The sequence below is a fragment of the Pomacea canaliculata genome, linkage group LG4 (assembly GCF_003073045.1).
Source record: "Pomacea canaliculata isolate SZHN2017 linkage group LG4, ASM307304v1, whole genome shotgun sequence".
Taxonomy (NCBI): Eukaryota; Metazoa; Mollusca; class Gastropoda; order Architaenioglossa; family Ampullariidae; genus Pomacea; species Pomacea canaliculata.
Window position 1 is genome coordinate 14,516,649 of NC_037593.1, and position 18,205 is coordinate 14,534,853.

Sequence of the window (18,205 nt, forward strand, 5' to 3'; positions counted from 1 at the left end):
TCCCTATGTCATCGGTCACGGAACGATCTGTAGGACATCTGTAGATAGTGAGTGCTGATAGTGATGAGGCGCGCATGCGGAGAGTCTATTTATAGCCCTTTACCCACAGAAATCTTCAGCTCGATCTCTTGTAGCGTGTGGGACGGAGCTGCCATGCTTCTGTCTGCCACGTCTGCACTTTTGACCTCCGACCTTTCTGACGATGGACTTGGAACCTGATAATTACTATTTATGACTGGTTTAGGAACATCTGTGGACCCCATGATGGTTCCTCCATTTTTTTTCTTGCACACTTGAGGCGAAGGTTTATGATATTGGAACGTTTGGTCAACATGTTGAGGCTAGTCCGGGATTTCTTACCAAGACATTTACCAATATCATGGAACTTTGAGGCTCTTGCGAGGTGTGACGATTCAGCACTTTGCCAAAACACGGCCTTAGAAATCGCACGGACATCGACATTTGCAATTGTTGTGAGGTCATACCTCGTGATGAGGCCGTGCAGCCACGTGCTGACTACCTGCCCAGCATTTTCAACTATTATTATTTTTTGTTTACAAACTTTGATTGCAAGTGCGGAAAAGTAGTGCTTCAGATATGGAGAGAAAAAACACCAGTTAAAAAATGTTTCATCGATTTATTTTCCAGAAAGCAAACAACTTCTTAATGGTAACTACAATCTGCTCACTGCAGCACTTTGCCAACTGTACTAGGCATGGTGGAAAGAAACAGACCTAAATACCCCGTGGTGCACAAACACATTGTTGACTGACATTACCATACCAAGGCCACTCCTGTAGTAGAAATTTCCGCGGATTTCCGGGCGGAAAGTCCCAGCGACACCTACACGACCTTGACCTCACCTGACCTTGGGGCGTTTGGCCGTTCCCAGCTTCCCAACGGACTTTTTACTCTCTCTCTCACCTGTGCAGGTGCATTATCTGACAGGTGCTACTCCCTGTCAAGGGTGATTCGGCAGGTCACTAAACCTGCTCGCTATTTCTTTGTTTTTCACATGTCGGCATTACAGATTGTACTTTATAGTTGTCGTTCCTGCTTGACGTACTGAGCAACTGAGGGCTTGGCAGATTACATAAACATATATATATATCACTTATAGTCTTACTTTTTTTGGAAATTTACCGACACTGCTTCAGTAACATCTATGCACAAGGGTTAAATTGCTGTCATTGATCTGTCTTTTTTGCAGCTTCGAACGATTAAACAATGTAAATATGTATTTTGTCAACGTTTTCCACTCTCAGTCGCTTGTTTTATTTCTTCCAGATGTTTCCCATCTCCATGAATAAGACGAGACACATATCTTGTTTCTTTTTTTCCCCTTTTTTCCCTTCTTTAGTCTTTGTAAAACCATGGCTGTCAAATGAAATATCGTGCAGACAACAAAACTCAATTGTAGTAGCTCTGTGCGCACAGAATTATTCTTTCTTGTTGAAAGGAATTGCGCGCACACACACACGCACGGGCGTTTGTTGCGAAAGAGCGTGCCGCAACCTTTTAGGTGAGAAATGTTCAAGAGCCTTGAGTATTCTTTCTTTTGGGTTTGTCTTTTTTTATAGGGTTGGGGGAGAGAACTGCGCGAGGGAAAACAAAAAAGAGCTGGAAGTGGAAGAACCACAGTTTCCGGTACTGCGTGTTTTTGTATCGATTTACTGGCCAAGTTGCACTTTTAGGAAAAGCGAAAGGGGAGAGTAGTCTGGTAAGCTGCTTTACCAAAGGAAGGGAAGGAAATCGAGTGAAAGAACGGATGACCTTTGATTTATTTTTTTTAGCTCAAGTTATCTGCCCGTTCTGTTATTGCGAACATAAGCAGCAATCAGTAGTTCAATGGTTCCCACTCGGGGCTTATGTTTGGGTCTGACAACACGATACAATTTGTATATGAAACATTTATCAAAAGGTCTTGTGGGAGAGATTCGTTATTCCCTGCAACCCCTTCCCCCACGTCTTCCTCTGAGGTAAGGCCGTGCCCTTTGATCAGATGCCATCGTTTTCTGCCCTCCCTTCCGTCTCCTTAATTTTTGGACAGAATTTTGTAGTTTGTCCTCCGTGATTGAAAATGTCGGTGCAGCACTTCATGCAGCTAGCTTGCTGCCCTTACCGCTCACGAAATGTTCATCTTAGTGTAGGTCCACCCGTGAGCAGCCAAGCAACCGTGTCGTGTTCGACAACTCTATCCCCCCCCCCACCCCCTGTGTGAAGGTTCCAAACATTGTGCTTTTCGTTGTCGGGAGTCTGGCAATAGGTGGCGCTCGATACTTAATTCTCTGACGTCTGCTACTTTTCGCATGTCTGCCTGCAGGCTGCAAATGTCAAGTGTGACTTAATACCTACCTCTTCCGCCCGTGTGGTGGGATGAGCTCCCTTGGGGGAAGAGTTGGAAGATGTGGCCTTATTGATCACAAGCTGCAGTTCTCGGGTAGAGAGACTCTTCGACAACAAAAAGCTGCTGTGCAGACGAAATGGAAAACGTGGAAATCTGTCAATGGAGCCTGTCCTAAATGTTATTTAAAAGCCGGAAAGGGCTTAGATCTTTGTTTTTCTTGGATTTTCCGGACCAAAATAATTGACAGAAGGAATAGGGTGAATGATTAAGGTAAGGTTTATGGCACTAGTGGATTTTTGATGCAGCAGGGCACGAACAGTTTTTCCTGTTAATAAAATAAATTATTTCAGTTTTCTAGCTCCTTTTAAATTCCGGTTTCAGGTTATGAGTGGAACTATTTCTGGTTAGTGTTTTAATGCCGATGAGTGCTTTGAGTAGAGAAAGTGATTTGCTGTCTTCTGCAAGCCCTTTGATGCCTAGAAGCTATTTACTGATTGAGAGTACTTTCTTGCCATAGAGCTCTTCGATGATCAAGGTTGAATTGTTGTTTGGGATCTTTTTGACGAGGTTGATAACCTGTTGGATTGTGGTAGCATCATGCTCGTGGCAAAACATTTGTAATATTCTGCTGTTGTCTATGAGCCAGATTCAGTGAACTGTGAGCTTTTAAGTTAAAAAGTCCGTGTGCGGACGTTTCGCCGACGGACGTTTCACCGCCGGACGTTTTGTCGACTGGACGTTTCGCCGCTGGACGTTTCGGAGTCGGACGTTTTGCCGACCGGCGTTTCGCCGCCGGACGTTTCGCCGCATTATGTCAGAGAGAGAGAGAGAGAGCTTACTTACTTCTCAAAGAATGAAAGTAACTACTAGATTACACAATAATTCTTTATTTCAAACAAATTTTACACACAGACTTCACATACAGTTCACTTTGATTATCACAGATTATGCGCAACAGCTTTGAGAAAAAACATTGATACAATGGCGAGAGAAATGTGTGAGCTAACGGTTCACATGAGGAGGGATAGTGAGAGAGAGTTCACTGATACATTGATACAATGGCGAGAGAAATGTGTAAGCTAAGGGGCGTCACACACTCGACTTCGGCTAAAGTTCCCACGTGAAATGCCGAAATGAAGTGCACCGCGCCGAAACGTCCGGCGGCGAAACTCCGGTCGGCAAAACGTCCGACTCCGAAACGTCCGGCGGCGAAACGTCCGGTCGGCAAAACGTCCGTCGACGAAAAGTCCGTGTACCAAAAAGTCGGGGTTTGAAAAAGTTAATCTCATCGCTATCCTTATGTGCCCAAAACCTATGTTTTAGTTTATCATTTGTGTCGGATAGTTTACTTCCTATGAAATTTAGTAATAGGTTGAACAGTGGACCGTGCACTGATCGGTCTTTGCTGTGTCCTCTTCCCACGCCAGTTTCATATTTTATTTATTTTTGACTGTCATCTTTGTTGATGGCAGAAGTCCTAATTTCGAAAAGGTCTTGATTGCTTTGCATCAGCATGTCGGAGAAGCGACAGACATGAGATCCTAAAATGGAGAAAGAACGTTTCTTGTTGATGAACTTCGATCACTGTACACGGCACTACTGGCGACCTCGTCCTTGTGCCAGCTCGCGCCCACGATCAATAGGAACCATCGCATACCCCAAGTCCTGCTCCTCCTACCACCCCTCCTCTTTGCATTTGTGTTATCGTGCGTATCTGACAGAAATAAAATCGGATGGGAGAGGGGAAGTAGATTGAGAAAGTGTGAGAGGCAGCGGGTAGTCGATCGCGTCAGCTTGCTACCTGTACGAATATTCGCGATGGTCTCGTGGTTATGAATTTATGCATTTTCGAAGTCCATAATCTGTGGGTGGAAAGAGGTATGGCAGATAACATCGATTTCTTCCTCACCACTGCCGTTAACAAAAGTCGTCAAATTCAACAAATTTGTTACCATAGACAGCTTCCGAACTTTTTATGTATAAATGTTTATTTAACCGTGACAACTTTGCCAAACATAGCCAAATATACCACGACATGTCTTTCTTCATCTTTCCATCATTCGGCTGTCAGGAAACTCTCATTGTTAACTGCAATTACATTGTTGTCTCGCTGCTGTTAATATTTACAGCTCAATCGAACTATCAGTTTTGTTATGTCTGTTGTTGTAAGTTACAGTGTTGCATTACAGTTGAATATTTGTCAATATTTGGATCTAACAGTTTCAAAAGGCAGCTCAAACCGCATCTTTTTTAATGACTTTATTATTTGGAAGCAATTCAGCTCTACGGTGTTTTGCTTAGCAAGATAAAATCGTGTGCATGTCTCCTAAAAATAGTTTTTAAACAGTTTCATTGGTCTTAGAACTGCAGTCTTGACAGTCCACACTTCATTGTTGCAGACTTGCAGCAAGTCTTCGAGATGTTCGACAAGAACAAGGACGGCAAGATCTCCTGTGAAGAGCTCGGCGTTGTCCTGCGGACGCTGGGACATCGGTACTCCCAGACAGAAGTCGAGGAAATGATCAAGACGGCGGACAAGAACGGTAACACACGACAACCATGACTTACAACTTATTTTCCCTTGCTGTTCATTTTCTCCTCCGCTCATCCTTCCTTCCCTTACCACTCTTCCTTTACCTTTTCTCTTCATTTCATCTCTCTCCCTTTCCTTTGAACACCCCCTCCTCATTAAGCGAGCAAGAGGAGCTCAATTTAATATATAAAATTACCATCTTCTGAATTACCGCTGTTTATTTTATTTGTTGCTTACTTGGTTGTTGCTGTTTCTTTGTATTGTTTTTTATAGCGATGGTTAAAAGTTTCCAGGGTTCATCCAATCCGTACAGGTGTTTACAGGGTTATAGTTTTTGGGGTTCACAAAATAAGACCTTAAAAGGGTTTATTTTCAGAGATCGTGCCCTTTAAAAAATGCGGGCAGGTCATTACAAAAATAGATGGGTGGTTATTAATGCTTTTTGTTCTGTGCAAATTGCATTCAAGCCTTCAAGGCTGCACGATTCGAAATCCGCCAATAAAATAATGAAACATTTGTCGGATGATGCCACGGAGATATTTCGCTTTTTTTGTTTCATCGGTGCCCGTATGTAGAACTGCGTAGGCGGCCGTTTTTAAAATACGGTAATTTTCAGGCAGGCAGTGACCAGAAAAATCGAAATCGTGTCTAGAAAATACGATTTTCAAGACCATATATCAAAGAAATTAAAATAGCCTGATGCAGTAAATGTTAACTGGTGAATATTTAAGCTCCTTGAGCTTTTTATAAGCATTCTAATACAATGACAGCTAGTTATAGCTTCCTTTCATGATCTGTAACAGACGATGATGTCGAAAACAAAAACATGTTTCTATGGATACTGTGCTTGACCTGTACTCAGTTTTTTCTTCCCATAGTGAAAATGAATTGCTAAATGGTCATTGTGTTATAGGGTCCTTAGAATGCCTTTATTATTGATGAGGTTAAACATGTAGCAACCCACAATGCTAAAATAAAAACTGTCATTGTTTTCTCCCTCTCCACCACCACCATAGAGCGGTCCGGTGGCGCAACGGTTAGCGCCTGTCACCAATACAGTGAAGGTTGGCTGCCCAGAGTTCATTTCTCGTCTCGGGCACGCTGTTCTTTCTCTGCACGTGGCATCTGTTTACAGGGCTGGCTGCCTTGCCGTGATATAGCCTCAGTTGCTGGCACGGCGTAAAACACCAATCCCCCCCCTCCACCACCACCACCACTTTATTTGAGAATACTGTATGGAGGGGCAAAAAACCGTAAAAGTATACCCTGCTTAGAATTAAAATATAAAAAATGTTTCTTTTTAGCTTTCTTTTGGACGGAGAGACGGACATGCACAGCATATTGTCCTTCTTTGCTTATCTCATCACAGCAGCACCGGTGCTACTTTGGTGCTCAGGAGATAATAAGTGTTCCTAGTGTCCCGGAATATTGTCTCTTACACTCACTGGTTGGGAAATCATCGAACATTTCTATCCCTACCCACCCCGACTCAAATTCTGGTCTCTGTTTTCACCTTTCAGAACCACACCTGCATCGCAGACACAACCCTGCTCGTCGTTGTCTTCAATGTATACTTTTTTTTTCTTCTTTCCATCCTTGCCGAATGTCTCTTTGGCACCTTTCTCCATCCTGCAAACGTCCCTTCCAGATCTGACTGCCAACATTACCTCCAAAACAGACCCTTTGATTATGCAGTAGCCTCCCCCTTTTTTGAAATTCTTCCAAAACATCCCACCCACCTTGAGATGTATTTGGATCGTTCTTTGGAAGGAGAGAGAGAGGGTAGCAGCTCCTGCACTTTCTCTTTTCCCTTCCGCTGTAAGTCATTTCCTCCCCTCATGCAAATCCGGCGTTGGAGGTTCCGAGGATTTGTCGAAAGACTCGGATTTGGTGTTCCACAACCCCACCCCAATCCAAACTCGCTTTGTTCATTTTACAGGCTGTCCACGTCCTGACTCATCCCAGTTTCCAGATGCTTCTTCTGGTGCCGTCCATCACTGCGACTGTCATGCGTCAGGACGGGTCTGCAGTCGTCTCCCTTTGCGCTGTTAAAATTTCATTCTCCTGCTCCTCCCGCTCATTAAATTTACGCTGGCAAGCAGACACCTCCGGTCGCCCTCGCTCGCTTCTGTTCCCTCTTGTCTCCCGATAAATTTTCCTCCGTGCGTCAGCGGCAGAAGACGGCGTCGCTATAATGTCGTTCCCGTTTGGGGTGAGGTGGGGCAGTCGAGAAAGGGGTGGATGAGGGTCCATCCGCGACTGGGAATAAATAATTTAGGTTGACGTCAGCGGAACGGCACTTGGCAAGATTCTCCCGCCAGTCTAGATTGTGTTGGCATACCAAAATATCGGTGTTATCGAGGGTTCCCACGCCCCACTAAAGAAAATTTCATATCTTTAAAAAAAAAAAAGAGAAAATTGTAGGCATCATTTCCCGCCCTCGCAGACTAGAAGAGAAAAATTACTGTCATGAATTCCGGGTTCTATTTTCTCTTCCTATTAGTTCCGCCAGCATCAGACAACTAAAAACTACTGTCGTGTTGTCATCATTGGTTATACATCAGCATGGGTTCTTTAAATTATTATTTTTCTTGTATGCTATTTTCGTCATCTTTTCTTAACCCGGCTTTTGACCTTGCTATCGTACTCTCTTGAAATCGCTTCATTTTGTCGCATTTCTTATTCCTTTGAGTGTGTGTGTTGGTTATGTTTCGTTCTTCCTAGGCAGCGAGGTAAACGCTAGTTTTCTTCAAAGTTTGTTTTATTGTTGTTAAGTTGAAAACAACGCTCAATGACATTACAGCTTCTTACTGTAGACAGTTTAAAATAGGGTTGTCACGTGTACATGCATTTAAACTTAAAATGGAGCCCCTTCATTTAGTTTCTTACCTATGGAATCAGTTTATTTAACCGAGTGGGATCAGTGTAAACGTAAACCTGTTACACATTATCGTCATACCTATGCTACATGTAGGCTGGTTAATGTAATCCCTGCTGTCTGGTTGGGGTGTAAACATTTTTTATAAAGTCTTTCTTCTGTCCATCCATCCTTTGTTTCCTCTTTTGTTCCTTCCTTCTTGTCTTCTCAACGTCATTGTTCTCTCTGCGCAGACAACGGGTTTGTGGAGTACGACGAGTTCCTTCTGATGATGAAGAAGTGGTCGGCCAGCCCCGCCCAGCAGGCCCAGGACGCGGACGACAACGAGAAGGCCCTTGAGGCATTCCGCATCTTCGACATGGACGGTAACGGGTACATCGACCGCCATGAGTTGCGCTTCATCATGTCAAAGCTTGGCGAGAGCCCGTGCGAGGAGGACATCTGCGAAATGTTCCGATTGGCTGATCTCAACGGGGACGGCTTGATAGACTATGAAGGTCAGTCTCAAACCACGAACCGTACACAAACAAGGGTTGCTGGCGGTCTGCCGCGACCAGCTTTTACCTTTTCGCGGAATTGCAAGTCGGTAGGTCTCGGTGAGACCTTTCAAAACCATCGTCCGAAACCACATCAAGTCGATCACATTACATCACATCTACGATTACAATTCGCAATATCAATAATTTACTTACCATAAATTTGTTCTTTAGTTACCTTTAAAAATATTTCTTTTTTGACAAAAGTCGTCGAATTCCACTACCCGATGTTCTATAGCCATTAAGTTGAAATGAAAAAAACAACAGACAATAAAGCTAAAGTTTTTGTGCTTATGTCAGCACGAGAGTTTGCATCCTTCGCCCATCCAACCCGTATTGAGAGTGCAACTGGAAGCTGATTCTCTAAGGTCTTCTGATAATACGTATTTTTTTTCTCGGACAAAGTATCTCTTTTCAACTTTATGTTCCTTTGACCTATGGTCGTAGGGGATGGAGTGTTGGGGGTAAGGGCATGCAGATAAAAAGCAGCTGACTGAGCGTACTTCGTAACTGATCTTTTACCAGACACAGCATGATTGGGGTATCTAGACTGGACCACGATTTTGACTGCGTAGTGTTGAACTTTCGCTTTGTTTTCTTAGCTTATCGCACTTCTTTTGCACGTGCTTGCTTCATCTGTTGTCCAGAGTTCACCATGCTGATGGCCAACCTGAATCCAGGGCCCTCACAGCCAGCCTCGTCCTCGGCTACCCCTACCTCCTCCAAAGCTTCCTCCTCATCCAAGGGAGTCAAGAAGAAGTAAGCATCTTGCCCTCAGCTATCCAACCGTGAAAGGGTGACCTTGACGTCCAATATCGACCTTGACCTTAATTTAGCCACTCCTGATAGGTGGCCACCTGATTTTCAGGTGATTTTTTTTTTCTTCTTTCCCTCCTTATTTTGGGGGGATCCCTTTCCCTACTGGACTGGACGTAGTCGAAGGTGCGACTACAGCGACGAGCTCGTCTTTCGATCACTTAATCCCCCCTCCCTCCCACGTGACCTCTCGTCAAGCGTCAGCACAATCGGTCAAGGTCACTCTTTCCGCCAGCATTTCTTCAACCACAACTTCGCCTGACACTCCATGTTGAAAGGACAACCTGCAGACCCCAGTAGCTGCCACGATCTTCTTGTTAGTCTTTAGTTCACTTCACTACTCCCTCTTGTCCACGTCACCAACACACCAAGGGAGAAGGTGGCGAGAGTAGTCACGTGACAAACATGCGGCGTCTGTGAAGGTTCAGCCCTGAGGGGCGTCAACTTGCCCCTAAACTGGTCGTGTAACTTTTCAGTCCAGACTGGTTCATTCAAGATTCCGTTTTGCAGGACAAACAAGAAGAAGTAACTTACTGTCGACACCACGAAAGGTGGAACGTTGTCGCCCCCCTCTCTGGGGAGACAGTGAGTGAAACGTGTGTTTGCTGGAAGTACAGGGTAAGTCTGCGGGATCCAGATGAGGGAATGTTCCAGACGAGGACATCAAATTCCTTTCTAGCTCTTCACGGCTTCCCTTTTAACGTGGCTGCCTCAAGGGACTGCACTTCGCTACACTGTTGATGCATATCAAGAGTGCTTGTTCTTGGAAATCTCGAGGGAGTATGTATGTTCGAGCGAAAACAAAACATAACAAACCTCTGGACTGGACAAAACTAGTAATTGTCTTTTTCGAAAGTTTATTTCGTGTAGAATTTTTTTCTAAAAGAAAAAACTGTGTATTATTAGCAATGTTCGCACAATATTCTATCAACTTGTGAACTGTACGTGTTCCATTGATATCTAGAAGAATCGTTAGTCAAAATACTGCAACTTTGAAAAACGCCTGGCCTTAAACGCCTGTTACTAAATAACTCGGCACTGATCAGGTCTCCCTGACTCAAGCGATGTGGACACAGACAATGGTCTGTCAGTAAAGGTAGTCTTGATAATTTTTTTTAAGGCAAACCAAGAAAGTTTAACTCAGCGCTTTTATCAGCTGCACGCAACTGTGACGCAAGGATTCAGAAATCCGGAAGCGGAATAGCAGAAGCAGGACTGTACGCCGGACACGTCTATTCTCGTTGCACCCATCGTTGTGATTATCGGCGTGATTATCTTCTCCTTCACATCCGTAAATTTTCTACCCTACTCTTCAGATTGTATCATCCTAGGTTAGAGATAACGTTTTGCTTAAGTTACAGTGCAGGCGAAGTTTGAAATGTTCCTCAGTCACGAATCACGTTTTGACCAAAATCCAGTAAATGTCGTTGAAAGTATCGTTAGCATGCATTACGATTTTATACGCACATGTTTAGACAGCAAACAGTGGCTCTTGAAGAGCTTCGGTAGGTTTTTGTCGGGGCTAAAGGAGGAAGAAACTAAACGGGGTTTGTGCAAGACTGAAGTATTCAGAAATTCCGAGATGGTTTGATATTACGTGTACACAGTAATAGGAAAGTCTTACTCCATGTTTTACAAATTTTAGAAGCAGGACTGGAGCTTCAGTTACAACCGAATGCAAAGATGTTTTGTTCCCATTATCTGAGCTTGAAAATGACTTCAGCCATTATTTGCCTTCGTCAAGTATCATTGGCTAAAGTGCACTAGAGTATAACAAGTTGAAGTTTTTTTTTCTTTCTCTGTTTTTGGTTTGTTTTTTTGACACAGTCGTGAATTTGATGTTTGTAAATGAGCAGCAGAATATTAACGAAGGTTATGAGAGGCTATGATAGCTGATTTCATGCCTTCATTCGTTTTCTAAAAGTTTTCATATCAGGAACACGTAGGACTGCTTGATACCATCTTTCCTCTTATGTCCTGCCCCATACCCCGGGTCATTCAGTGAGGAATAGACGATTTTCAGCACTTTCATTGCAGCACCACCCTAAATACAGTTTGCCTCTTTCTCGTGTCCACTGCCCTTGGTGCGGTTTATTATGTATTTGCACACATTCACCATGGCAACACTGCGTCACAGTTTTAAAAAAAATGTCATCTTTGTTCACATTCCATTTCCCATGCTCCACCTCTTCCTCCACCTGATTACCCTGTTAATAACCAACGACTCTGTATTTTGTTGTTTGCATACGTGAATGCTGTTGTCACGTCGGGTTTGTGGTCGATGAAGTGTGTTTCTTTCCCATTTATGACTTTTTTGTAACTTTAACGTTTCCCGTATTTTACTTTTCTTTCTTTGATTTCCCCGGGTTCTGCCACAGAAAACTTTGACAATTTATTATAACAGAATCGATTTAATCCCGGGTTCATTTTTTATTTTGGCATTTTTCGATTTAAACCAGAATGGTTTTTTGTTAGTTTTTCATATCCTATAACTGAATAATAACTTAAAGATAGCTCCACAGGCCGGTAGACCGTGCCCTGTGTCCTCTCCGTGAACTTTCATCAACAGTTATTTTTTTTATAAGAACATTAAGCCAAAAAGATATTTAGCCAAACTAAATAAAGTGGATCTCTCGCAGTTAACTATCTTCACAGCGTTTTGAACTATGGGGATAAAGTATGTGACCGAAGGACGGCAGCTTAGCGAACAACTAGACTTTAGTCTTCCCTCCCTTCACCATCTCAAAGATGTGTGCATCTACTACATTTGAATGCTAGAGGATATGGATAAGTAGAGGAGCAGGATGAATGTCCGTGGTAAACACCGTTGAGTTAACCAAACTCAACACTAATAAACACACAGGTGTTCAAGTTTTGATTTTTTTCTTAGTTTTGCTGATGGTTAATGTCACAGGAAGGTATCACTATCTCTATAAAACAGTGACTGTGTTCTCGAAAATTAAATACCACATCCTGTTCCTTCCTACAAGGATGTTGGGATATAGTGGTGTGACTGACAGACAAATGACCTGTAGAGCGCTGCCATTCACGGCTGAGGGGTGGTGACAACTCACCTGGATGCTTGGCACAACTACCAGTTGATTAGTCTGTCACCAGTACTCGTCCCACGTCACACATGGGCACCAGGGAATTCTGGGTACTTCGACGGCCAGTGACAGAAATGAAATCCTTGGAATGCTTCAAAGAGAATGTCTTGGAGAAAGTCCCGGTATGCAAGATGGGTGTGTGGTAGACGGGGCGTAGAGGCTCCAAGAAGCTTCTTTGTCTGCAAAATTTGGCAACAAGCAGATGAACCAGTCACTCTCCGCCGTAGAGACTTGCCGCTCAGGGTAGAAGGGTAGAGGTCATTTAATCACATCGTCGGTAGAGGAACCAATTACAGTGAAGTAAATGGGATCGTCATAGATCGCTGCTTCTGGTCCTGATTAAACTAAGCCGCTCAGTACTAAGACTGCCTGCTTGGCATAATGCATTCGTGTCACCACGCATGCGCGTTGAGTAGATATATTTTTAGATGAAAACTTTGGAGAATGTGGACAGCAGAAAGATGTTTTCACACACGGGTACCCGCCAAACACATCTTCCCCCTCCCCCAACCCAAAGACTGATATATAAAGGCAACCGATACTCAAACCTTAATATAAGCAAAGTACGCATATGGTTATCTAGCTTTCCCCTTGAAAAAAGAAAAAAATTCCTGAAGGTATTAAAATATTTTAATTTAGCAACTCGTTGTAAAGCCAATGTACTAGAGGAAATTAATTCTTTTGGGGGTCCTGGAAGCTCAGAAGCGAAACTGTATTAATGGCAGCACAAGTCTCCTAGTTGTGCTTGCAAGAAATGAGACCAGTAGCTGCAGTAGGGACTTGCTGACGCCACTGCCAGACAGACTTGGAATTAACGACTCTGGCTGACAGCATTGGGAAACAAGACCACCCCTTCCCTACTTCTTAGCCCGACTGTCTTCCCCCCACCACCCTCTCACCTGTAGGACCAATGCTTGGCAAGACAAGCAGAGATTATGTCCTTTTTTGCTGTTTATTATCTGCCTTACTACAATGTTCCATTGTTGTAGCAAATTTTATTTATCTCCTGATGTCGGAGGCCTTCACGGTATTTGACAAAAATGTTGATATTTTTTAAATCCAACCGGAACACTCGTGCTTAGCCTAGATTTTGTGAATCCTTCAACGTTTATCAAATCTCAAGTATTTACTGATGGTGCACTTGCAATCTTACTCGGTTGTTAATGGTTCCTCGCGCCCAGTAACCAGTAGGATAAGGAAAGGTAGAATTACGGAACGGGAGTTGCCGTTCTTGGGTAGGGGTGTCGAGCACTCTTACAGACAGCTGGTGATGGTAGTGGGAGGAGTTGCATTGCCCTTGTCAGCATCCACGCTCGACTTCCAGTTCCGGAACCTGCTGCTCCACTTGCAGTCAGGCACACACGTTCATAACTATGTAATATTTACTTCTCTTTCTCAGTGTTTCCACTAAAACTGAACATGCAAAATTGCTGGCAACGGCGATATCTATGCAGCCTTACCTGTAGGAAAGAAAGATGTAAAGAAATAAATCGGTAGTTTCAAGAAGTAGGGAAAAACTGCCTGGTCACCAGTTAAGTAACTTTTAAACAAGGGCAAACAATTCAGGAGACAGAATTGCACGGCTGTGTCTTTAACGATTCCTTGATGCTTTTAAATAGTTGTGGACAGTCGCCAGAGCTTTTGTGAAGCAGCTGAAAACACGTTTGCAGAATGACACTCTTCGGGCAAGTAAGATACTTACCGTCAAAGACGCTTACCTGTCACAGTTCGGGGTTAATGATAAGTTTCTCAACGTGACCCTTTGTCGAATATGTGACTTCGTTCTGGCAAATGTTTTAATGATTGCAGTATGAAAATATGCAAAAAGCATTGACATGCATTCGACGGCATGTTTCCGGTTTAAGAAGACCCTTTAAGCGTGTGTGACACCGCGAGATCTCGTTCTGAACCACCACCACCACCTTTCATTGTCACATTATTCATTATCTTTTGACGCCTACTCTCTGTCCTCATTAGTAATGACCCTCTCCCCCAGTTTTAATGATCCTCTCACTAAATAAAGGCTCGTGTCGTCTTTAGATGTCGACGAAAATATGCAAATGATGAGGGCGTGCTTGTGTGCGCGCGCGCGTGACGTCACGTGATGAAGGGAGGGCGCGACGAAAGTACAGAATATGCAAATGACAACTGTAACAACGGGCGCGTGCGCGACTGCGTCATCACATCTGTGTGTATGTGTGTGTGTAGCACGGACTGTTCGTGAGAGGCCTCCGCGGAGTACCCCTCCCCCCTGAACCTCTACTCTTGACATGCATTTTTACTTAGAACATAATATCTGTCTGATTATTTCTGTGTTGACCGTTGAAGAGATACTTGCATAATGCAATTCTATTTTTGTACAATCCTTTTTCGTTTTGTGTAGCAAGGACCGCGTTTAGCCTCGTGTTGCTCGTGTTCGTCGATTCTTAGAAGAAGGCTCGACGCAAATGACTGTTTGCATTTCAAGCCCTCTGGATAGTTTCAGATCTTAGTAAGTTTGTTTTGACTGTGTGTTTACAGCTGGCGTCATATTTCCTCACCGGTCTTTGAAGTAGTCTTTACTAAATGTTGAATGACACTTTATTCCTGGTTTTTAAAACCCTCGTTCAGAGGCACGGTTTCATCTTCTGATGATAACGGACGGGTCACGTGACGAAACAGGTCTTTTTTTTTTTTCTTTTTTGTTTTGTTTTGTTTTTGCAAACACGAAATAGTTCTTCGCGCAATGAAACGGATGTCATTCTGATGGCAGTTTGGAGACCGTTATTGTCAGCTATTATCGGTCCTCCAGTTACCCTTGTACCCTGTGTGCGCGAGCAGCCTAGAATATCGTGTGCTGTACCGCAGGAGGAGAATGCATATTGTCGCTTTGGTCATTGAAATGATTATCAGGCTAGTCGTGCGAGTTCACCAGCCTGTAACTCCTTGTGATCTAGATTTAGGTTTCCCGACACTGAAAGTGATATTTTCACTGTATGCATGGCGGTGCATGAGTGTGTAAATTGCAGGGTTGGAGGCTGGGGGATGGGGAGAGTACGTAGAGAAGGGAGGACGCCTCCCCTGTCGTCGTCTGTTGTGTCCAGTCTATTTTCCCAGACAAAAGTTGTGATATTTGTGCATATTGGCAGTTTTGCTTTAATTTCTACTCACCCACCCTCCCGCCCACCTATTCGCTGTCATGATATGCACTTAAGACTGTAAATAGATAAAGAATTGTTCCTTTGTTCCATTGCACTATCCCAGCACCATTGACTTGAGATTTTTCTTATATGTGTATTGCATCCTCCAATGTCATGTCCACGCACTGTCAATGTGAGGTGCAGTAGTCATGTCAAGGTGGAAATGTCGAGCGGATGGTAATGTAAGGATGGCAACGTGTTGTGGCGTATCAACAGAGCAAAGAAGATACTGTCAGATTGTTATATTGAGCTATTTGGAACTTTAGTCCTTTAGTATTCGTTGAAATGAGGATGTGATACACAGTCCACGCCGAGGATAGATTGGCGAGTCGGCCTGTGGTGGGCCGCAGAGAGTCCGTGGGCTTAGTCCACAGACCTGCAGTCGCTATGGAAGGGGGAGCACCAGTTACAAGTTTTTGTACAGTTTTATGTTATCGGCTCACACACACTTAGCAAAGAAAACTAGTGCGAGCACACACACACACAGTCTGCACCATTCATACGATTGACAAACGCCACAGTTTTTGGTTGCGCGATAGATTGTGTTGCACATGACGGGTTGCAAGCAAGTCGCTTCTGTCGGCATATAGCAGGGTTCAGCGATGTGCTCTTCGCCTCATCGTCTTGTCCACCCAGTCACCTCCACCACTACCACCCTCATTCCACCTGCCAGTCTCACACGTAGCCGCACACGTCACATGTCGTGTGACCAGATGGATGTCCGTCCACAGGACACACCGCATCATTGCCGGACATCGTGAGCTGTACATCAGCCTGCTTGCAAACGTCACAGAAGCCACTTGCATTGTACCCGAACACTGGAGGTGCTGACAGAATAAAGAGGGAAACGGGGAATATGGCAAAGAAAGCTTGAACTCTTACCACCTATCCATGTGCGACATCATGAAATGTTTTTTGGAGGTTTTTTTTCTTTTTTGCGCTGTTTTGTTTGTTATTGATTTTTTTTCTTGGTGCATGAAGGTCGTCCACGTCAGAAAGAGAAGAGCGAGAAAATTGTCTGAGGTATGTGTCAATAAGGTACAAAGTTAATATATATCGTTTGGTGTTCCTTGCCTTTTTTTGAATTTTTTTAAAAAATAATGTGCGTAAAACATTTTTTAGCCTTGTTTTGTATCCTACTTTTTAAGAATAAAAAATGCACTTTTGAATAGCAGTCACCTTAAATCCTAGTGGTGTCTGTTGTGTGTTCTTTGTCCTATCATACGATTAGCCCAAAACATTTGAAGCCCTTTTTTACTTGAGCACTTAGCCACCACACCATAGATACAGCAAAACCACAAAACACTTGTTAATGCTGTAATCTTAATGTTTGTGTCTTTTTTTTCACGTGTCACTTAAATCTCTTGATGGTCATGTTTCTTTATTACTTGGCAAAAAAAGAAAAAGGGAAGAAAAGTTTATAAACGTAAACATATATTCGTTTCACAGGATGCAACACTGGGCAGATCAGAGCACATTAAACGTTTCTGTTGTTGATAGGGAAACATGTCTGAGTGATTTCCACCTCACCCACTTAACTTTTTTTGTACATATGTATATATTCGCCATGGTTCTCCTTTCCCCCACTTTTTGTTTCGTTGATTAAAACCGTACGAGACACCACATCACAAAGTTCGTTTGTCATCTTTTGTTATACCTGTGTGGTGAAAGTATGATTTGGTGGGTGAGGCGCTACTTGCCGTTGCCTGCTAACAGCTGCTCGTCTAGACAACTCTGACGCTTGCGCCACCTACATACTACTTTCACCCTTCTCCCACCTAAGTCAGCGTTCAGTCAGGGGTACGACAGGAATGGTTTGGCACCTCACCGTGGCAGAGTTGTGTGACCTCGTGAGCAGCCATGTCATCTGCCACCCAGGTGACTGGAGTGAGTGTTGACCAGACCTGGGCAAACGCCGGCCCGCGGGCCGGATCCGGCCCGCCTCCTGTCTCTGACCGGCCCGCTGGCCCGCCCACCAGTATATATACTATTTATACAGTATTGGGTAAAACTGAGTTAACTATATTAGTCCGGCCCTCTAAAATCATCCCAGTTTCTCATGTGGCCCCTTGGGAAAATTAATTGCCCACCCCTGGTGTTGACGATGACGGAACATCAAGCTCCCTGACACCCAGGCCCGAGAGATAAGTTAATAAGAGATGAAAGGTGAGACACGCAGGTGCTCGCTTTGCCAGAACTGATCGGTCTGCCGCCAGAGAGGACAAGCACTCGTAAGAATCTCCAAGCGTTACTTCTCACTTTTGTTGACATCATCCACGCCGGTGTACTTCACTCGTCGGTATAACCATCAGACGAAAAGGTGTTAGCATTAGTTTTCCGGACGAAAGACTTCGGACAGGACATTAAGTACATCCTAACAGTATTCAACTCCTGCTTACATTCACAGCATGCACTAAACACGTAATGTGGAACCTCGAAGGAGATGTAATGTCTCCGGATCTCCGACAGGAATATAAGACCAATGAACCGTGGTCACCACACTCGTACGATACCAGGAACAGCTACTAGAGACTCAAGCTAGCCTGGTGCGATCATGTCACCCGGCACGACACTCTTAAAGACTGTACTTCAAAATAACTTGCAAGGGCGCCGATCCCGAGAAAGAATATAAATGGCTGATAAACTTGGACCGATCGTCTTGTGTAGGACCTGCTCATCAACGCTCAAGGCAAGCCTGAGTGGTGTCTGATATCTATTCATGTGATCACTTTCTCCAACGGCCATAACCAGTCAAGGGACGAAGAAACGACAAGGTAATGGTCACATACTTTTACTTACCATTGTCAAC

General features: G+C 43.9%; 1 protein-coding gene across 10 annotated transcripts in view; it reads left to right on the forward strand.

Moving 5' to 3' along the window:
- The window catches only part of LOC112563376 (neo-calmodulin-like), a 143,105-nt gene extending 126,081 nt beyond the window's left edge, over positions 1–17,024 (forward strand). For all 10 annotated transcript variants that reach the window (XM_025237311.1, XM_025237308.1, XM_025237315.1 and 7 more), the window contains exons 3-5: positions 4,747–4,890; positions 7,992–8,255; positions 8,942–17,024. In XM_025237311.1, the coding sequence (XP_025093096.1) occupies positions 4,747–4,890; positions 7,992–8,255; positions 8,942–9,057 (524 nt within the window). In that variant the 3' untranslated portion in view covers positions 9,058–17,024. The remainder of the gene's footprint in view (positions 1–4,746; positions 4,891–7,991; positions 8,256–8,941) is intronic.
- Positions 17,025–18,205: the final 1,181 nt, after the last annotated feature.